Genomic DNA, 20306 nt, shown 5'->3' with positions numbered 1-20306 from the left:
CTTCCACCCAAGTGACATATGAGGCAGGCAGCTGCTTTAGCTACTTTTGTAATGAGATTTCTTCTTATGGCATGTCACACAGGTGTTACCATGTGGTTCTACCAGCATTTATGAAAGGTTTCCATTTATCTGCTGTATGTCAGTTTGTACTCAATTTTAATGTATAGATTTCCAGTTAATTCCTTTTGGCTGGTATTGGCCCAGTGATAGTTAAAGAGGTATTAAATGAGACATGCAGACTAAAGGGGAGGATTACGGACTATCTATATGTTCTACTCTATTTAAAGCTGTTACAAGTATTGTCCAAGTCTCTTATGGTTTCTAACTTACTCAAGAAATGTTCTACAGCCACAGGCATACAGACACTCTTTTATTGGTTTTCTTCAGGTATTGATTTCCTTGCTTCCAACCCCTCTCTCTTTCCTCTCGTTTTCCATCCTCAGTCACTGAGCCACAGAAACTGGACGACTATGCATTAGAGTGATAAAGCGTGTACAGTATTGTGTGTGTGAGTGTGTGGAGGGACGAGAGCTGCTTGGAGAGACACAGATAGAGAGAAGAATCGGTCACACCTGGGTGCAGGTGAAGTGCTTGCAGTCCATTTAATTCTGACAGACCGACAAGCTGGAGAGAGAGAGTTCGATAACATGCTCTGTTGCAGACAACACATGTACAATGCACACTGACATACAGAACATGCATCAAAAATCTCCGCAAGTAAGCAAGACCTGTGTGAGGCAGCGGTTCATTGCACTTTGACTATCTGAAAAATCACGAGAATTAGTTGATTTATCTCATTTTGCAAGTTGTTGAGTCCCAGTGGTAGACATAAGTCTCTCAGGACAAACTAAGCATTTCATTTTGGAAAACAAGTCAAGTACAAAGTCTGATGTACAAATGGATTACCACACAGGTATGTTGACATCCCAGCAAAAATAAATAAACACAGAACTGATGAATTGGCAAAGCAGACGAGTCCTACAGTAATCTCTGTGGTGACAGTATGAACTCTTGTATGTGTGCGTGTCTGTGCCTATGACTGACATGTACATCCTTCAAATGAACACCTCTGCATGACTGCTTGACAGGCCTTAGCTGCTTTAGCGAGATTGATCCCAGAATGATTTATCATGCGTCAGTGTACTGCTCATGTACAGGAGGAGTGTGTGTGTTCTTGTGTGTAGGTTGGCGATGATGGTGGTGGTGCGTGAGTGTGGTGGGTGATAGGTGAAAGATTCCAAATGGCTACACTTTGTATTTGTTTGCACTCCTACACACCTCTCTCTCTTTCTCTCTGTCTCTCTCTGAAATCTTTTGTGCTCAGTGTGCAGTCATTGTCATCGTTATTCTTTAAAGCGTTAGCAGATAAGGAAACATTATCCATCTGCACAGCTTAACATTCAGCTCATACTCAGGCATGACTTTTTTAGAATTATTCATATACTTTAAAACCTTTCATAATGTCAGCAAGGTGTGTTTTTGTTAGGTACTGTCAAACTCTTCAAAGTGACTACACACATATTTTGCTGCACCAGCACCTCCAGCTCGTTCTCATTTTCACCCTCCTTTAACTGTTGCCTACTTCAGAGTGATGTAAAATTGGGCTGGGTTAACGCAACGGGCCCTTTAAGTCATTAGCAAAGAGTATTAATGAGCCTAGTGCTTAGAAGCCCCCTGCAGAATCAAGAGTGTGTGATGTAGAGGGGATGAGGGCACTAATTCTCCAAAGTGCCCTAATAAATAGAGGATTAGCAAAGCCTTCTATTAGCCAAAGCCTTGATGATGCTAAGCTAATGCACTATAGCTAAACTAAAGCAAGGCAGCTAAAGCGTTAGTTAGCATGACCACTGTAATGGCGAATCTGGATAATGTTGCTTATGATACATGACTGGCTTATTCAACTCAAATATTCACAGAAATGCAGATTCACTTACATGGGCATATAATGCATTCACACTGTAGTCTTAAATAAATCCACAGGTGCACTTGCCCACACAGACCCACAGGCCTACATGTGCTCAAACCTTAAGGTGATAGTAGACAGAAGACAAATCCTGGGCTCATTGATTCTCAGAATAATGGTCATGACTAAGCTGTAAGCTAAGACTTAGTGGAGTTTAATCATATATTGTTATACTATAATTAATTCCTCAAAATGTGGACTTGCACAATGGGCAGTGAGATTCAAACTGCTTTAATTTCTACGCACTAATCATCTACATCAATGCATGAGGAAATGGTTGCCTGAAATAACCCTTTAGCTACTGCTAAAAAAGAAAATCATGCCTAACAAAGTATCAGCAATTAAGCACACAATGGGATTTGTGTTCATATATTTATAGCTGTTGCCTCCAAATTAGATTTACATCACTGAGCTGCTTAAGACTTGAGGGACAACTGTAACAAATTTACCTTATAAACTGTGACTTTTTTTTTTTAACTAATGCAGACTAGGGGTAACTTGTACAACTCAGAAGAAATATATCCAAATTAAATCAGTAATGTGGAAGCTACAACAATGAAGCAGACATCATGTTGTGTATCATTAATACACAGACTGACACACACATGCTTGGGTTTGTCACGCTTTGGGAGTTCAGCCTCACAAATCTCTTTGAAATCCAAGTCATTGTGCAAAGCAGCTGACATGGGAGACATTGTCATTTTGTATAGTTCTTGTGTTCTCTCTCTCTCTCTCTCTCTCTCTCTCTCTCTCTCTCTCTCTCTCTCTCTCTCTCTCTCTGTTTCGCTCTCTCTCACACACACACATATGCACACATACAATGTTTTATTCTTCTTTTCTAAGCACCATGAATCTCCTCAAGCTTTTCTTTCTTGGAAACTTTCTTTCTTTCTCTGGCTTTACTTTTGCAGTGTCAACATGTTACTCTGCGTGGCATTATACAGGCTCACTGCTGGTGTTTTGGATTGTGCTTTCTTGCACATTGTACAATGCCATTGCACCATTTGTGCATCTGAGTGCGTATGTGTGTGCTTGTGTTCATTGTGCTGTCTTTAAACTTTTTTTCACCACTTTTTGTGTGACATGGTTTTAGTCTGCTACAAGTGAAATAAAAACCTAAGCCTGGTTGCTTAGCACGCAGTGAAGGACACGGTGTGGAGCAACATGGGAGCAGAAGTGAGAAGTGACATGAAGTGGGGATCAAGATGGATGAGGGATGGATAAAGGAGGCAAGGACATAAGGGTAAAGTATGGGTGGCCATGTGGGTAAAAGCACGGGAAGATCTGACTGGTGAAGACAAAGAGGTGTGAAAAAAATAAAGCAATAGAGAGGTGAAAAAAAATGGCTGGAGTAAGCGAGGGAAAGAGGATGGATAGATGTTTGTGCTGCCATGAGGGTAAACAAGAGATTAGGGAGAAAACTGCCGGTGAGTAAAGATGGTGAAAATGATTGGTGGATGAAATGGGAAAGGTGCTGAAGAAGGGATGTTAGAAAGGAAGTGGAAGAGGAAGGCAGATGACTCCACACTGAGGACAATGTACAACATTCTGTGGTGCTGTAAGGCAACTAAAATGAAAATCACTGCAAGACTGCAGCTCTGAAATGATTGGGACTGAAAGGTAAGCACTCAGAGGGGCTGTTTTGGACATGAAGAGAGATAACAGGGGAGTGGGTTGAGAGGGTAGGAGGTAGAGGTGTTTTTGACAGCACTAGAGGCCTAGGAAGGATGAAAAGTGTTGAGGATGAAAAGAAGGTGAAATAAGCATAGATAGTGTCTCAGAGCCAAGGAGCATTTAGGCAGCAGAGCACAAATAACTGGGGGATTGTGGATAGTCTTTCTGAAAAGAGAATATTTTACAACATGGTTTTTTAAGACAGCTTTGAATACAGTTTTTCTTATAGAGGAATTCCTAAATACTCTTCTGTACTGGACTTTTATATTGTGTTATTGTTCAGGAAGTAGCCTGGAGGTCAGTTCACACAACTGTGTACCACTTCAGGCTTAAGGCTTGACTTAACTTTGATTCAGTAGCTAGAATAGTGCTTGCTGTCAGCAGATGGTTGCTTTTGTAAGTATAGTAAATAGGAAATGGGGGTTACAGGGTGGATGGAAACAAGCTGAAACATCAGCGATTATGCTCTGACTCTAATGTGACATTAGATGGCCAAAACGCAACAAAGTTCTGCACCAAGTGTTTTAGTGATGCAGTCATCCTGGCTCTTAGATGTTTGCCTGTATTTATTGACAAGGGAGTAGTGCAGGGAAAAGTCTCCTTTCGCGTTATACTGGGTTTTTGCTTGTAGCACACAGTGTGTTCCTACTCTGCTGCCATATGTCTTTACCTATTTATGTGTAACCTCTGCATCCATTTCCATCCCTCTCTATTTCTAGTTACCACAGAGTAGGTTGTGTATGACTCTAACAGCTTGGGTTCTCAAAATAACTATGCAACGCATGTGGAAACAAGCAAACAATTTCCCGGTCTCTTTTAGTTGTGCTGCAGTGTGGTGACCTGTAGAATAAGAATTATTTGCCTTGCTGCACTCTTAGCACAAATAATTATTGGGATATGACTTGGTATTGCTGACAGTTGTAACAAATATTTTTACCGCCATTGCTTCCTGGCATAAAATGAGTAGCAGAATCATTGCCTTTGTATGCCTCAAAAAATAACACATTCTTCTTCTGTTTTCTTTTCCCCTTTTTTCCTTCTTTCTCTGCTACCTCCTTCCCCTCCATCCAGCCTGTGAGCTGATGAATCGTGGTATCCTGGCCCTGGTCAGTTCAATCGGCTGCATGTCAGCAGGCAGCCTTCAGACTCTGGCCGATGCCATGCACATCCCCCACCTCTTTATCCAGCGTTCCCCAGCGGGAACACCCCGCTCCGCCTGCCCGCCTACCAGTCGCGTCCCTGGAACAGATGACTACACCCTAATGGTCCGCCCACCTGTCTATCTCAATGAGGTCATCATGCAAGTGGTGTCAGAGTACAGCTGGCAGAAGTTCATCCTCTTCTATGATTCTGATTTTGGTAAGGGAAAATTCACGAAAACCTTTCTTGTTACCAATATAATCTATCTTTCTATCCATCTATCTATCTATCTGAATTTATCTGATACAACAGTATCAATGGTCTCTCAGCATGGTAGGACATTAGAGCTGATGGATGTATAGTTAAAGGTACAGTCAGTGATTCTAATCCATTGCACTTTTTGTCAAATTCAGTGAATATCTCCTCAAGGTCCTCTAGAAACACAGTAAAAGCCGCACACATGCATATGTATCTTTATACACCCCTTTAAATGCTGGTGCCACATCAGTCTATATGTGTGTGCGTGTATGTGTGTGTACTGTCTCATTCTACCCTCCTTCTGTGTCTCTCTTTGTCTCTTCACCCTCTCTCTTTCTAGTCCATTAACTCTAGCATTAGATGAGAAACATCCTGTGTCCCTTTTATAAAGTGCGACTCTGTTTCTTGGGCCCTTAGTTTCCTTCTACAAAAATTTTGTTTTGCTGTTTTCCATGCATGTACAGGTGTACTCAAATGTTTCGGTATGTTTGTGCTTTTGGTTTGTCTGTGTTTTTGTGTCCTTTCTCACCCCAAAATATAGCTTGTTACACACCTTTCCATCTCTTTGGAAGTAGTGTTACAAACCTAATCAAACTCACTCACACACCCTCTTCATGCCATTACACTGTCAAGAGGCTGTAGAAGCCTGGTTTGGACGTCACTTCCCTAGATTGACATGCTGTCGCCAAACTATAAGGTCTTTTTCCCCTCATGGTAACACCCTGCCTTCTTTGTTCAGGCACTTTTATATGTAAAGATAATTTAACTCTGATGCCCCTAATGGGCCAGAATGTACAAGCCTGTCGCATTTTGGATCACACCCCAACGAGTGATGTGAAAACAGGTATTTTGGTAGCTACTGGAAAACACACCAGCTGTGACATCACTCATTGGTGGGTGGACAGAAATATAACACACCTAAAAGTTTAAGCCCATAGAGAGCAGTGTAATAGTTTTATGCCTTGGGTGATTCAGGGTTGATTTACTCCTTATAGCAATAACGGGGCCCCATTTTACTCATAGTAGTCAATTAACACAATTAATGTGTTGTATGCATTGATCTCCAATGTGGAATTGTTGTGCAGGCTCAAACTCAATCTTCCAAGGCATTAAAGCATTTTATCAGTGTATTGAATATGTCATATGAAAGTATGTTCTAACTAGTGAGCTCTACCAAGCAGTTTATATTGAATGAATATTGAATAGCGGCTAATGTTGCCCTTCTGGAAACCCTAGTCCCACACTGCAGACGTCAGCTCAGTAAACACCGTAATTAAATCAACACTGAACAACATTTGGAAAAAGAATTTCCATCCTTTCTGTGCAATAATTGACAGATTACAGGTACACAATGAAGTGTGAGTCTATTACACTGCAGCTATTAACTTTTACCATGACACATGAAATACATTAAGCCCAGCACAACAATGTAACATCAGTATATTAATAAAAAAGAGTTCTTTGTGTCGTGAAGAGACACCATGCTGAATCTGGATCTGACAAGACCTCTCCTTAATGATAGATTGTTAGCACGTGGATATATAACTTGCATGGACTTGACTGCAAGTTGTTGAAACAAACAGTTAAATTGTTGATCGAGGCCCTTTTTAGTATACTGAAATCTGCAGCAGCTAATGTGGTTCTGGGTTATTTTTTCTTTTGCAACGACGTTCTGCACTACTGTGAAAGCCTCCATCAGACACCATGCATGAGATCATAAAAAAGCTGCATTGCAACTACCAAGAAATAAATTCATGCCTGTTGGGAAAAAGGCTTTTACTCCCTTTAACTTTAACCTAACCCTGATCAAGAGTGAAAGTAGGGACACCATTTTTTCCCCCTAGCTGCACAACCCTCCATCAAATGGTTTAAATTCAAAGTTTGCCCCCACATGTGACATAGTTGACACATAATAGCTACACAATAGACCCCATACATACACACGCACACAAACACAAATGCTTGCACACAAACACACACATGTTCTTACCCCACTTAAATCCCTCTATCCCCTCTGTGCTCTGTGATCACTGATTCAGCGCATGGATCCTCTGGGTTTTGGTAGTGCTGTTCTCTCAGCCACAGAAGGCCCTTTAAAGATATCACCATTGTTCCCTAATGGCCTCACCCCCTGTTCAAGGATAGGAGGGAGAAGCAAGAGCACGCGAGAGAGAGAGAGAGAGAGAGAGAGAGAGAGAGAGAGAGAGAGGGCAACAAAGCTAGGTGGAGAGAGAGAGAGAGAGAGAGAGATGGCCTTTTAAGATGATAGCAGTGTTCCCAAAAGGCCTCGCCTCTGTACAAGGAGAGTTCTTTAGAGAACAGACAGCCAAGTATGTCCTCTCAAATGAAGCTACGGTGCAACTGTCCCAATCCCTATTTTCAGCTCTACTGGTGCGTTCCGGACACTGAGAACACATGTTTTCTCTCTATTATCTCTCTCTCTTTTTCCTCTCATAGTTTCTTTCTCTCCCTCTCCCTCCACCTTCCTCTATTTTATTTCTTACTTTTCCTGATCCCCCCCTCTCTGTTTTCACTTTTACTTCTTTTCATTCTTTCTTCAGTTGTCTGGTGCTGTAAAACTTGACATATATTGAAAACGTGAGTGACAAGTTGCTGTTACCTGCTGAGTGACCTTGCCCATAATCTAGTCAGAGCAACCCTAGCCTTGTTGAGCAAATGTGGGAAGTACCACTTAGGGCTAATAACACTATTGACATTAAGATGATTTGTTTTGTTTTGCTTTTAGCCAATGACAAGAGGCACAGTATTAAAAGGTTACAGCTGAATGAAAGAGCTGTTTTAAAAAGTGTGATGCTTATTAGGTTGCCAGGCTTTTATTAGGAGAAATAATAAATAATAAAATAATGTGCTGATATTTTGTACAGATATGCTTTGATCAATAAAGGTGAAAGAGAGTGAAAATGATAAAAAAAAAAGGCCTTAATTATTATCAAATGTAAATGTATCACTAAAAGGTGAAATTCTACATACAAAATGGTAATTATGTGAGAGGCGTTGGCTCTGCAGAAACAATAATGTGTCTCTAGATTGGCCATTTGAAACATAAGTCAGTTAAATGCATTCACATTGAATTTAGCTGGATTCACACGTTGGTGATCAAAGGGGCAGCTCTCTAAAATGTCAGCTTTGTCCTTTATGCCTGTTTTCCACTACCTGCACGCTGAGTGTATGTTCTGAGTCTGTCGTTATAAATATTTTAGCAGAAGTTTTTAAATTAAATATGAAATCAATATGGTAAATTGCTGCCAATCTCAAGAGGACACCATTCATACCAGGCCCAGTTTGTCATAATGCAGTCCATGGATGCTGCAGTGTCTTGGGTCTGTGCCATGTGCTAAAAGTGTTGTGGGTTGGGGTTCAGGTTGTAACCCATGTCCATGGTCATTAAACATGGCTCTCTTAGCTTGCATGCTGGTGCCTAATGAGGGATATTAATAGTTTTAAAACAAAGTTCCATACCATGAAATATACCTCCTTCCCATCTTTAAACTCCCTCTTAATAATTTGCTTATTAGTGCGTTTTGGGCCAGATGATTTCCACACAGTGTAAAAACAGGTCAGCCACTATCTTAGCAGTTCATTTAAAGAAGAAAAGTCTGTCCCACGTTGTGTCTGTTGATGTAACAATGGACAGTGTCACATCACCTTGTTTCACTTTCACCTTTGTAAAGATGAACAAAGAAAAACGATTGATAAGGGCTATTTAGTGAGCAGAAAAAAGGAAGAAAAAATGTTAGAGAGGAAGGACATAGAGGGTATAGAAGGTAGACAAAAAGTCATATGTAATATGATATTAAAGAAGAGCTGGATATAAAATCGATTTTTTATTACATGTAGATCTTTAAAATGTGAAGGCACTGAAAAGAAAATCAGTCTGAAATTTGAAATTTTCACTTAAAGAAGACTAATAGTAGGTAAAAATTAAGTGTAAGTTAGATCGCACTGTGGGTTTCGTACAGTAACAAATCAAGCCATGATGGTGCTTGAGGGAGGACAGTTCTGGATTTTTTTTTTTAAATACTTTGACTTCCAGTGAGTGAAAAAGTTCAGAATAATAGGTTAGGTTTAAATTATCTATTAATTACTTTTCCCAACTACTTGAAAATCATCTTAACATTTACTCATTAACAAATCCTGTTTACTGTCTTATGCTTTAAGCTCTAAATACTTTCAGTATATTTCAAATGGTTCAACATATTTAAATATAAACACACCAACCGATGTGATTCGTTGCCGTATTTGAACCATATCTGAATTGCAAGGGACAAAACTGAGTCAGGAAGGAAGAAAAGGAGAGAGGAGAGCATGACAAAACTGACGAGCATGAAGTTGTTTATAGAAACAGGGGAACGAGAACAAGGAATTATGAGTGATGAATGCATAGAAGGATAGATGGATGTCTTTTTTTTTAAAGGTAGTAAAGCCCAGAGAGGCTGCAGGGGGGAACAGTGGTGGGAGGTGAAAGAGGGGGTGAAAAATACATAAAAGCTATGCCAAGTGAGACGTGGGAAAGTTGACGATAAAAGCAGATTCAGAGGAATGGAGGCAAGCAGGTACACTCATGAGCCAAGCACCAAAGATCCCCAAGCTTTATACAGGGAGGTCATGTCTTACTTTGTCTTCTTCAGAATAAAATCGTTCAGAGAGCAAGAGAGAAAACGGGATAAAAGCGATTGTGAATATATAAGGGAAAACAGAAATGGTAAAGCAGAGAGGGGATAGGGACAAAGGAACTAAAGGCATAGCAGATTAGGTAGGGCAGAATAAAAGACAGTCAGGCAAGCAGACAAACACAAAAACAACTGAAAAGGATGTAAAACCTTTTACAGAAGGGTGTGACCCCAGAGTAATAGTTTACATCCTTGGATGATGCTGGAAGTGAAATTTCTTAAACAATGAAAAGTTCTCAAGTTTCAAGCATTTTTGGTCATAGTTATCTATATATGTATATCTATCTGTAGCTATCTGCATAGGGAGAGGGCAGAAGCCTTGAAAGGAAAGGAATGAAGGAAGGAAGCTATGCCTGGCTTTTATCCAGTACATAGACAGTATTTTCTCCATAATTTTCACATACCCAAGTCAAGCTAAAACTCAGGGGCCACTTAAACATGATTTCATTGTGTTTTACAGTACTGTGTGGGAGAGTCCCAGAGTCGTGACTCACCCTGAACCCAGATACTTTTCGTCCATGCTTTACGATTCTAATTACTGTAGCGACATGTTATTGTAGTGCATCTATATTTCTTGAACAGTGTGTATTAGCAGAAAGAAAGCATCACTTCTCTTCACAGGCTCGGGGAGAGAAGTGACATAAACAAACACAAAAAACTAGCCAATATATGTACACTGTCAATAAATGTAGACATTTATTTACATTCTTGGGGGAATTGTCTGCTTTATAGATGTGGACATTGGAACAGTGACTAGAATGGCAATGGATTGCCTGTGGCCACAGAGTTGGAACACAACACAACCACATACAGTAGTCAGTGGGGGTTAGAATCTCAAAGCAGTTGTTTTGGAGAAAAAATATGATTGCATCTAAAATCCTGTAGTTCAGTGAGGTGCTGATGACCATGAAATAGTATGTGCAGTTTAGACAATGTCAAAGCAGCTCAAGGCATAGGAAGGTCAAGTTCAAAATAGGTCATAAAAGTGAAAAAAAGAAAGAAAAAAGAATGGAGCTGAGAGGATGGAGAATGGGGGGAAGTGGAGAGACATTTAGACATTTAAGGTATGTGAAAGGCAGAAAAGAGGGTGTGTGGGATGTAGGGGGGGGATTAAAAGCCAGAGAAGATTTGGGGAGATAGGGAAGGTGATGAACACCTAAAAGGTGCCAAGCCTTTTATAGAGTGTTGATTTTTTACAAGTGTTAGTTAAGCTCTCTGTGGGACTCTGGGAATGTGAAGCCTGGGGCTTTGAGAAAAAAAAATAGTCAAAGAGAGGAAGAGAAGGAGGAAAATAAAGCAAAAGTGGTGGACGGAGATAGCCACTTACTGTAGATCTGAAGGAATAGACGATTTAGGAACCAATTGGCAGCTGGGAGGACTACTGATGCTTTAGGGCCCATAGCATTTTATTTCCTATATGGAGGTAAACTTCCCAAATTTAGGGTCAGACTCCGAGGGCCGGGTACTTGAACATTTTCAGCCACAACTTCAACTGAGATATGAATTCCCTAGGCCTAGGCTTACCAAAAACAGGCCTGCATTCCATTTTGAGGCTCAATCCATATTTTAAGAACCATTGCCTTTGAGCCATACAACAGTGAAATGCCTGGGGCAGGGATAAAGATAGCCAGAGGTAAAGGCTGAGGGTAAAGACAAAGCAGAGATAAGGATGTTGGGTCTACCAGCAGAACAGAACAGGGTGGAGATAGCTCATGAAGATAGCACGAGAGGCAGTTGCACAAAAATAAATTTCTATTGAAGATGATAGAACGATAAGATTTTTTTTCTCCTTTCCATAATGTTTTCCTTAAAAATTGAGTTTAGTTGCATCGGTGGTACTTTAAAAAGATATACTTTTATTGTCGATCAGGGTAAAAAAAAAAGTAATTCCACTGTTACTCAACATTGTAAAATGATCAAATATAATGTTTTAGTGATTACTCTGTATGGGCACTGAACATTAAATATACTTGAAGCTAAAAAGGGGGAGGTAGCTATATACTGCAACTCCTTGTAGACAAAAATAATAACTACATTTCCACAAAGTTCCCAATTACTACTTCATTACAATTGAAGTTTTTGCCTTACCAAGTGAGTGAAACTCATTTATGTCAGCGTGGATTCCATGGCAGCAAAAAACTCACAGTATGATATGGACAACAGGCAATCAAGCCTCACCTTGTGCTGGAGAGCAAGCACCAGTCACTGGGAAAACTTGGTAGTTCCGTCGATCTGTTACTATGGATGGATGGATGGATGGATGGAACCTCTTCCTAAAGTCACTATCAGTTAAGCTTCGCTATTCCCCCAGTACCATTCCAACAAGTTACATGCTCAGGTTTTAAATGTCTCGGGCAGGGGGAGGAAGGTTGAAACAAAGTAGAAAGATGGGAAAAGAAAAGGGCCTGAAACTGTAAAGTCAAACTCAAAGTGAAAAGTGTACAGTTACAAAGTTTAGTATTTTCTTTATTATTTGAAGGTGGAGATGATTTGCAAGTCAAGCAGAGGGTGTGAAAGACGGAGAACAGGGGAACAGGGAGGCTCTGACAGACAACCAAGGAGTTACATAGGCTGAATCTCATTTGCGGATGTTTGATGTTTCCCCCCCTTACTCCACACTCAGGGGAATATCCTCCTGGTGTGTTAACACATCCTTTTGGACTATTGGTCCATTTCAGTTCTTCACAGTTCATATCAATGGTTTATCCTCCTTTCCTTTCCTCCCTCTAAAGCAGTGTTCTCAGTGCAGACTCCAGCAGTCTTTAAATGATATGTAATGGCACAAAGACCTATGTATTGTCTTGACCAGTCACTGTATACTTTCTGCTTAAAAAAATTACAGCTCATTTATAGCTCATTTGCATGAGCTAAAACTACTTGGTTAAGATAAGAGAAAGATATTGTTCAGGTTAGAAGTCTCTTTCAAAGTTAAAAGAAACTAGCACTGACTCTCGGCGGGATTCTCCTGTGTAGAATTGATGGACATTACACCTGACAGAGCTCGCCTCTCAGAGTTGGATAACAACTCGGACTTTCCACACTCCCAAAATGAGATTCAACCCAAGAGAACAGAAAGCAAACTGGGAGGTTTCAGGTGGAAAGCCAAGGGAAGAGAGAGGGATGAGGGGAAAGCATCAGACAGGAAGGAATGGAGGTTTCTGAACACAGAAAGAGTACCACTGATCTGGTCTGTACATGCAGGTGAAATCCCTGCGTGCTGTTGGCTGCTACACTACATTAACTCTAGCTTTCTCTTTGAGCCAGGGACTTGGGGGATAGAGGGGAAAGAAGGGAAGCCTGACAAATAGAGAATAGGGACACATAGAGACCCTTACAATACACACCTCAACCTTGTTTTATAAGGAATTAGGGAAACCCTTCCAGTTGATTGAGTTTTCTTTGCAGAATGCCTGTTCAGTTCCACTTGTACTACATTTGAAAAGCAATAATGGCATATTGCAAGGTAGTAGAAGGTGCTCTAAGAAGGCAATCAATGTTCTCATCCTGAGTGGAGACATGCCTGGAGATCTATTTTACAAACTGGCATATCACTTCAATCTTTGTTATGTTCTTTATAATGAAAGGCAGAGGTAATAAAGAGGATGTAACACATGTCAATATTACTATGGGTTCTACTCAGCACAGAACAGTAACTCACAGCTCAATCCACATAAGTTTTCCTTTTATTACTTCTCACACACAGATGGCTTATAGTCCAGTTTCTCCAATAACGCAGACTCAATGTATAAGTGTTCCAGAGAGGAGGACAGCTGTTCTCCTCTGACTCCAGTGTGTGTGTGGCTTTTCCCAGGTCCAGTGTGCTGCTGCCTCACAAAAGATCAAATCAGTCAACAGGTAACACCTGTGCCAATTAGAACCCTGGCACTGTTCCCAAGAGACACTTCTACACATCTCTCCTCTGCAGCTAAGCTCAAATTATAGTCCTCTACCACAGAGGAATGTTATAAAAATTCAGACACAGAGGAATATTACACTGAGCATCATGGTACACATTATGGATGTAGCTCAACAAAACATGGCATCTTGTCTATTAGCTTCCTAAACTACAAAAAGTATGTAAGGTGACAGTGTACAAAATGTGAAGTTACTCAGGGTCATGCAGACACTAAAAGTTAAAAAAATGTTGCAAAAGCTACTTAGTTGAAAGGAAATAGCATGGCAGCAGTAATACAGCCATCTATATTAGATGAGGATGAAGAAGCCTGGGACAGTGGAGATGCACAGTATGTCTGCGTCAGAGACTCGGGGGAGTGGTTCAGTAAGGTGACAGTGCTTGGGGAAAAAGCTGTTGAGGTGATGGGTGATCATGGTGTTAATGGACCGGTACCGTCTCCCAGAGGAATGTTTCTCAAACAGATGGTTGCCTGGGTGGGCAAGGTCGGTGGCAATTTTACCCGTCTTTTTATCCGCAATGGTGGTCCCGAAGCTCCTTGATGGAAAGCAGCTGACAGTCAATGATCCGCTCAGCAGTGGGGAGTACATGCTCAAGCCGTGTCCTTTGAACAGCAGGAAGCAGGAACTCAACCGAACTTTGATGGTGGGAATGAGGATGCTTTTGACTATTAATGTGTAAAATTAGACAAGGATATGTCCATATTGGAAAGTCAGAGACTTTTTTTTTGGTCTAAGTGGTGGTCATAAAACACTCCTGCACTAAATATCTCAAACATCACCACTAATCGTCACATCTCTTCTGCGTGTCTGGCTTGCTAAAAGATCTCTTGATTTTTACTGTTTATTACAATCATAATTTATTATAATCATAATTACTACTATAATTGCTGCTGTGTTTGTCTTACATTTCTGCTTTTGTGCTGCCTTTTTCATGGCTGACCTTCAGAATTCACTCTTTGCAAACTAACAATGCATACAATGGACAAAGAATTTAATGACTGTTGATATACCTATACTGTATACAACTTGGTACATCTTAACATTATCCTAAACCAAGTTAGACATCGTTGCTATTTGTTTACAACTTGTGTTGTTTTTAGTGCAGTGAGTTTCATTGAGCTGTATGGAGTGAGACAGTTGGGTTTGTTTTTTAAGCTCCTCACACAGGGAAGCAAGGTAAATGCATTAGACACGCAACCTGTACTATAAGCTGGGGTGGAGAAAGGATTGATGATGGCAAATAAAGCCAACCAACCCTCCAGTCAGTCACCAAGGCAAGGAAGCAGACAGATCTGACAGGCGGACTAACAAGGCGACAAAGAGACCTATAATACAGCCACTAAAATAGGCTGATCTTATATAAAGGCTGTATCTGTAAAGTGTACAGACACATGGGCCGATTGGTAAGCACATGTTGGTGAAAACTGGACGAGCACAAATTAATTTGTAATCTAAAACAAGCATAACATGCATGAGTATAAGCAACCAAGAGTTATGCATTGGGCTCTCTACATTGTTTAATTTCTCCTCTCCATATTCTCCATTCTCCTCTCCATATCTTTCTTAACACAGAGAACATAAATCAGACAGTGTAAAATGTTTATGTAGCTTGGCACCACTGATTATAAATGGTAGTGGCCTTGCCAGGATAAATATGGAGATTCAAGAACTAAGCTTAAATCTGCTTAGACTGGTAAAAGTATAGAGTGTGTACTGTGTGTGTGTGCGTGTGTGTATGTATGTCTGCAGTCATACATCTTTCTGACTGTGTTTGCTCTGGTGTTTATTGATGGGGATGTGAAAGTGAATGTAATTTCACCTTTATTGTGAAAAACAGAACTGTGTTGTGATGAAAAACTATACCGCAGGGTCAAAAATATCATCTTTGAAATAAACCTTAGTTGTACGGTCAACTGCAGTGTAATTTTTGCTCCCGCAACCTTAAGTAAATGAGGACTTCATACATGCTGCATATTGCATCTTTGTAATGGTATTAGCCTGTCTTTGTATTTGTATTGGACATCACTAGGAGTCACAGAGCTGGTCTTGCCAGCGATAATCTGGTTAACAGTAATTACCACTGTTACTATAAATTATTATTTCTAGTAATTAATAATAGTAATTAGATTTTAATGACTTGATAACTCCGTGCTCCAGGACAGATTAAAGCACCATCTCTGTGTCTCTGTTTGCTCAACTACCTTTCTCATCAGAACACACAAACACATTTTCACAAAGAGATACAACGATAATGTCACAGTTAGTAGATAAACCATGATTGTAGAACCGTGAACCATGATGAAACTTGAAGCATTCTCTCAGTCTGTGTTCTACTAACAGAGCAAGACATGCACATCTGCATGCATGCATGTGCATGCTCAGACAGACACACAGGTCTGTTTCAATTTGAAACTCCCTTGTAAACAGATTGGGTGCCCAGCTGTTGTCCATTGGAGTTCTTATTCTTATTCTGTGCATTGTATGTCCTTGCTGCTTTGTACATGTTTGGGAAAGGAAATAAAGTTGCAAGAGAAAGAATTCAACTTTCCTTCACAAGCTACTAATACTTTGCTGTCATGTTCTTCCTCACTATGTCATGGTGTTGTTGCTGAATGAATGACAACATTCCCTCTTAATCTTCTCACTGTGGGAAAAGGTGTTCATGTCATAGCTGACACACGCACAAACTCCAAAATATCTCCCACTGTCCTTGCTTAACCTTCTTAACTCACAGCCTGTTTGGTATTGTTAAAATCAGTGTAATGTGTGGATGTGTGTGCACAGGCTTGGGTTTGTCTTCTTTCTGAATTAATTTCTTTCTGGCTCAGTGCTGTTGCATGGTGTCTCTGCTCTTAATATGCTGTTAAACCTCCAAAATTTGGCATTGATGCAATCACACCATCGCCCCAGCCCTCTGGCCCTTAACAAGTCTAATCAATCCAGTTAATTGCTTAGCCATGGCACTGGCAATGACGGCAGTGTCATCCGTTTTCCATATCAAATACATCATTAGGTAGTTGCTTTACATATCCACACACACACCACACGTACACACACGCACGCACGCACGCACGCACACACACACGCACATCCTCCGACATCATTAGCAGTGGTCTCAACCAAAGTGCCTTAATTAGGATTACCTTGACCTGCAATGTAGCTCATTAAGTTTAGAGGAGTCCAGGCAGTAGAAATACTGACACCAGCATGGTTTTGTTATCATACAAAAATAACTCTTAATAGAGATAATTGCAGTTGTTTGGTGCGTTAATCAAAACTCTTAACAATCTCATGAGTCATTTATGCTATCAGAATCCCTGTAGGAATATATTTTGGATTCAGCAAAATGGTACTGTCCTAACAGTACATTTATTCAGCACAACAACAAAACCCCTTTTCCTGATGTACTTGATGTTCAAGTGATAAAAGCCAACTAAAGTCTTTTTTATTAACTTCCAGTTTGAACACTATGAGATTTAAATTTAAGAACAATCCATATTCACTGGTCTTACTGTCCTTTTTAGTTCAGGAGACAGATGCTTCCATATACCCAGCAAAGTGGTGTTCGTATGATCTTTGTCACGATCTGGGTCTGGATTGATCCATATTATTTGGGTTTAATTGCAGATAAAGCAGAATGTCATCAGCATAGCAGTGATAGCAGTCACTATATTTAGAAATGAGGAGGCATGAAAATAAAAGAACAAACCAAGGGAAGATTGAGGTATGTGTGGTCAGAAGTCACAGTCACAATCCCTTATATGGAACCAAATCCTTGGCATAATAATTTGAAGTATGTCAGCAACTCAATACTGGATTTGGAAATTTAATCACTACTGAATAAGTAATTGTGAAATTTGAATACCACTGAATTTATTGCACAGAAATATTTGACTTTAAAAACCATCTTTCTGAATTTATGTGGTCTGACTTTCACTTTATGAAGTCAATAGTCAGTTTCAAGTTGTACTATTTCAAAAACCTTATTCTAGCATGTATTTATTTTAGAGTTTGATAGAAAATTCATGTGCTTAAAATCCAAAAGCTACATTCAGATTACCCTGTCTCAGTAAGCTCAATTCAGATCAGTCGACCCAAAACCTCTTGGTCAAATTCAGATGCTAAAATTCTACAAAAAAAAACAAAAAAACAAAACACGTTCCTAGAAATTCTTTCATTTGTTTACTGTACAGCTTGCTTAAACCTTAATGTTTATATATGTGTTTTGTATATCAATATCAATAGACCAAAGTGTCTGCATCAATACATCAAACAGGCAAAAAACATGCCTCTCACATTCAATGAATCACCTCCATATGCTTTTGTTTTCGTGTCTGTGTGTGTGTGAGATGGGGCATGTCTACACAACGCTTTTGTGTCTTCAAGCTTCTAGAAAAAAAGGCATTCAGTACTGACAGATGTACTGTGCTGACAACAAAAGCCTTTGCTCAGCTAAACACAAAGGATAAAATTTGAGTGATGCAAATGCGCTGAAAGCATCACGCTGAAGGAATCACTTTCAGTAAGAGCTCATGAATTGAGATATTTACTGAAACTATTCATGCAGAGAGATAACGATTCATCTACAGCAGAGAATATGGTGTAAAGTCATCAATGATGGGCTTAATATTTGTGCTAAATCTCTGTGCCTGAGCTTTCTCTCTGCTTGTGTTCTATGATGTCTTTTTTATACATAATACTTTCAGAGGAATGTGTGTGTCCCTCTAGAGCCAAACCTTTAGTCACACTTCTATCTCTTTCTCCAGATATCCGTGGTATTGAGGATTTCCTGGACCGGACCTCTCAGCAGGGAATGGACGTATCCCTTCAGAAGGTGGAATCTAATATCAACATGATGATCACAAGTCTGTTTAGAACAATGCGTGTGGAAGAGCTGCATCGATACAGGGATACACTACGCAGAGCCGTGCTGTTTATGAGCCCAGCCACTGCCAAAGCTTTTATTACTGAGGTAAGGAAAGTGGTTCTTGGTTTTCCATTTAATAATGTAAGTGAAAAACACCAGTAACAGTAGTTCAAGCTTTCCTCACAGCCCTATCTATTGAGATACCAGCATGTCTTGTGAATCTGTTGTGTTGGTCAGTGCAGGTCCTCCTTGTCTGGATCAATCAGGAATGGAGTTTTTGGTCAGCCTCCATCTTACTTGAATACATGAACTGTGTGTGTGTGTGTGTACATGTATATGTATATATGTATGTGTTTTAACTACTCCCTTCCCACACTCAGTCACCCACCCCCTTTATCTCTGGAGAAGAAGACAATTAGGGAAGTTCCTTTTGCTCTTACACATAAATGATATGGAGGTCATGGCTGAAAGCAATAGGCTCTAGCATTAGTTATGAATTCATAATTTGAAGTGGTAGGATGGGGCTTAATCCCATGTGTCATGTCCTCATCTCAGTTTAATTAAAAGTGACCTCGGAAAGAGCAATCACAATCTAATTTGGTTGGCAGCGTAACGGGGAGGGGGTGAAAGATGGAGTGTTATTGTGCGTCTGTGAGTCTCTTAATGTCAGTATTTGTGGTTGTGTGAGTGTTTGTGTAGTCTTAGCCTTGTAAGTGTTGCATGGAAACACACTGAAGTGAGTACACTGTTCTGGCCAGAGGACTATGAAAACGTGTCTCAAGATTTCACACTCTTGGATCATGCTTAGAAAATATTTAAGCCTGCTTTAAGTGACTTTTTTTTACCATTCGATTGTAGAAAGACTCCAAAACAAGCTCACAACATTGAATATTTTGTTGAAGTGTGAGCACACCACAGTTTTTCCCATACTTAACTGTACACTACAGTCAGCTTAGAAGGTCAAAATTGAACCAATGCGTCTGCATAATCTACTGGACACTTACAATGTACAGATTCAGAAACTATTTTAAAATGTACTCTCTGATCTGGTAAAATGTCATGATAAAACTCTGGCAAAATAAGAGAATAGAGTGATTAGATGCACATGTGAGGGCTGTAAATGTTAGAAAACATTAATTATCTTTGACTGACAGGGTAGATACGTGATTTACCTCACTTATCCCCTGAAACAAGAGAGATGATTGGGGCACTGGTTTTAAATAAGGTCTCTGATAAAATAAAGAAAAAAAATGTGAAAATGGCTCAAAATATACTGAAACTGATGATTGACTGTATCGTTATTATCACTCATTCATTCATTTTATGAGATCTGATCTACAATAGGTGTGGAAAATTGCTTTAGCTATTATACAATATGGAAGTGCCGGCCTCCATTTTAGTGTGTGAGTAGAACCCAAATAGAGTTTCTCACTCTCTCTCCTTTGGGAAGGTTGACAAAGAAGTCATTTAATCTAATTTAGTCAGACATCAAGTGGAGAGGGGTTTCTGAGATGAAGTGTCGGGAGATGGTAAAGATAGGTGGACAAGATTGATGATTGCATCTCTCTCTATCCCGGGAAAGATGGTGAGGAGGGGTAAGAGAGCGAGAGACAGATACAAGAAATGAAAGAGAGACACAGACAGGCAGAGAGACATGTGAAGACAGAGAGATTACTCAGACCTTGTTTTTTCTCTATCAGAGTTATTTGTGTGGTCATTTGTCACAGAGAGCACCTCCCATCCAGATGTATTAGGCCCTGATGTTGGATGTGAACTGAAAGCTGTTCCAAAATTACGA

The 20306-nt window shown here is 40.0% G+C and overlaps 1 protein-coding gene across 1 annotated transcript in view; it reads left to right on the top strand.

Annotated features, from left to right (window-relative positions):
- Window positions 1–20306, top strand: part of grid2 (glutamate receptor, ionotropic, delta 2) — a 438282-nt gene that overhangs the window by 251029 nt on the left and 166947 nt on the right. Inside the window, exons 3-4 of the mRNA XM_041042607.1 lie at window positions 4709–4996; window positions 18408–18613. Of these exons, the coding sequence (XP_040898541.1) occupies window positions 4709–4996; window positions 18408–18613 (494 nt within the window). The remainder of the gene's footprint in view (window positions 1–4708; window positions 4997–18407; window positions 18614–20306) is intronic.

Source organism: Toxotes jaculatrix, chromosome 7 (assembly GCF_017976425.1).
Source record: "Toxotes jaculatrix isolate fToxJac2 chromosome 7, fToxJac2.pri, whole genome shotgun sequence".
Lineage (NCBI taxonomy): Eukaryota > Metazoa > Chordata > Actinopteri > Toxotidae > Toxotes > Toxotes jaculatrix.
Note: the sequence above shows the minus strand (reverse complement) of the source record. Positions and strands in the feature narration are given on the sequence as shown.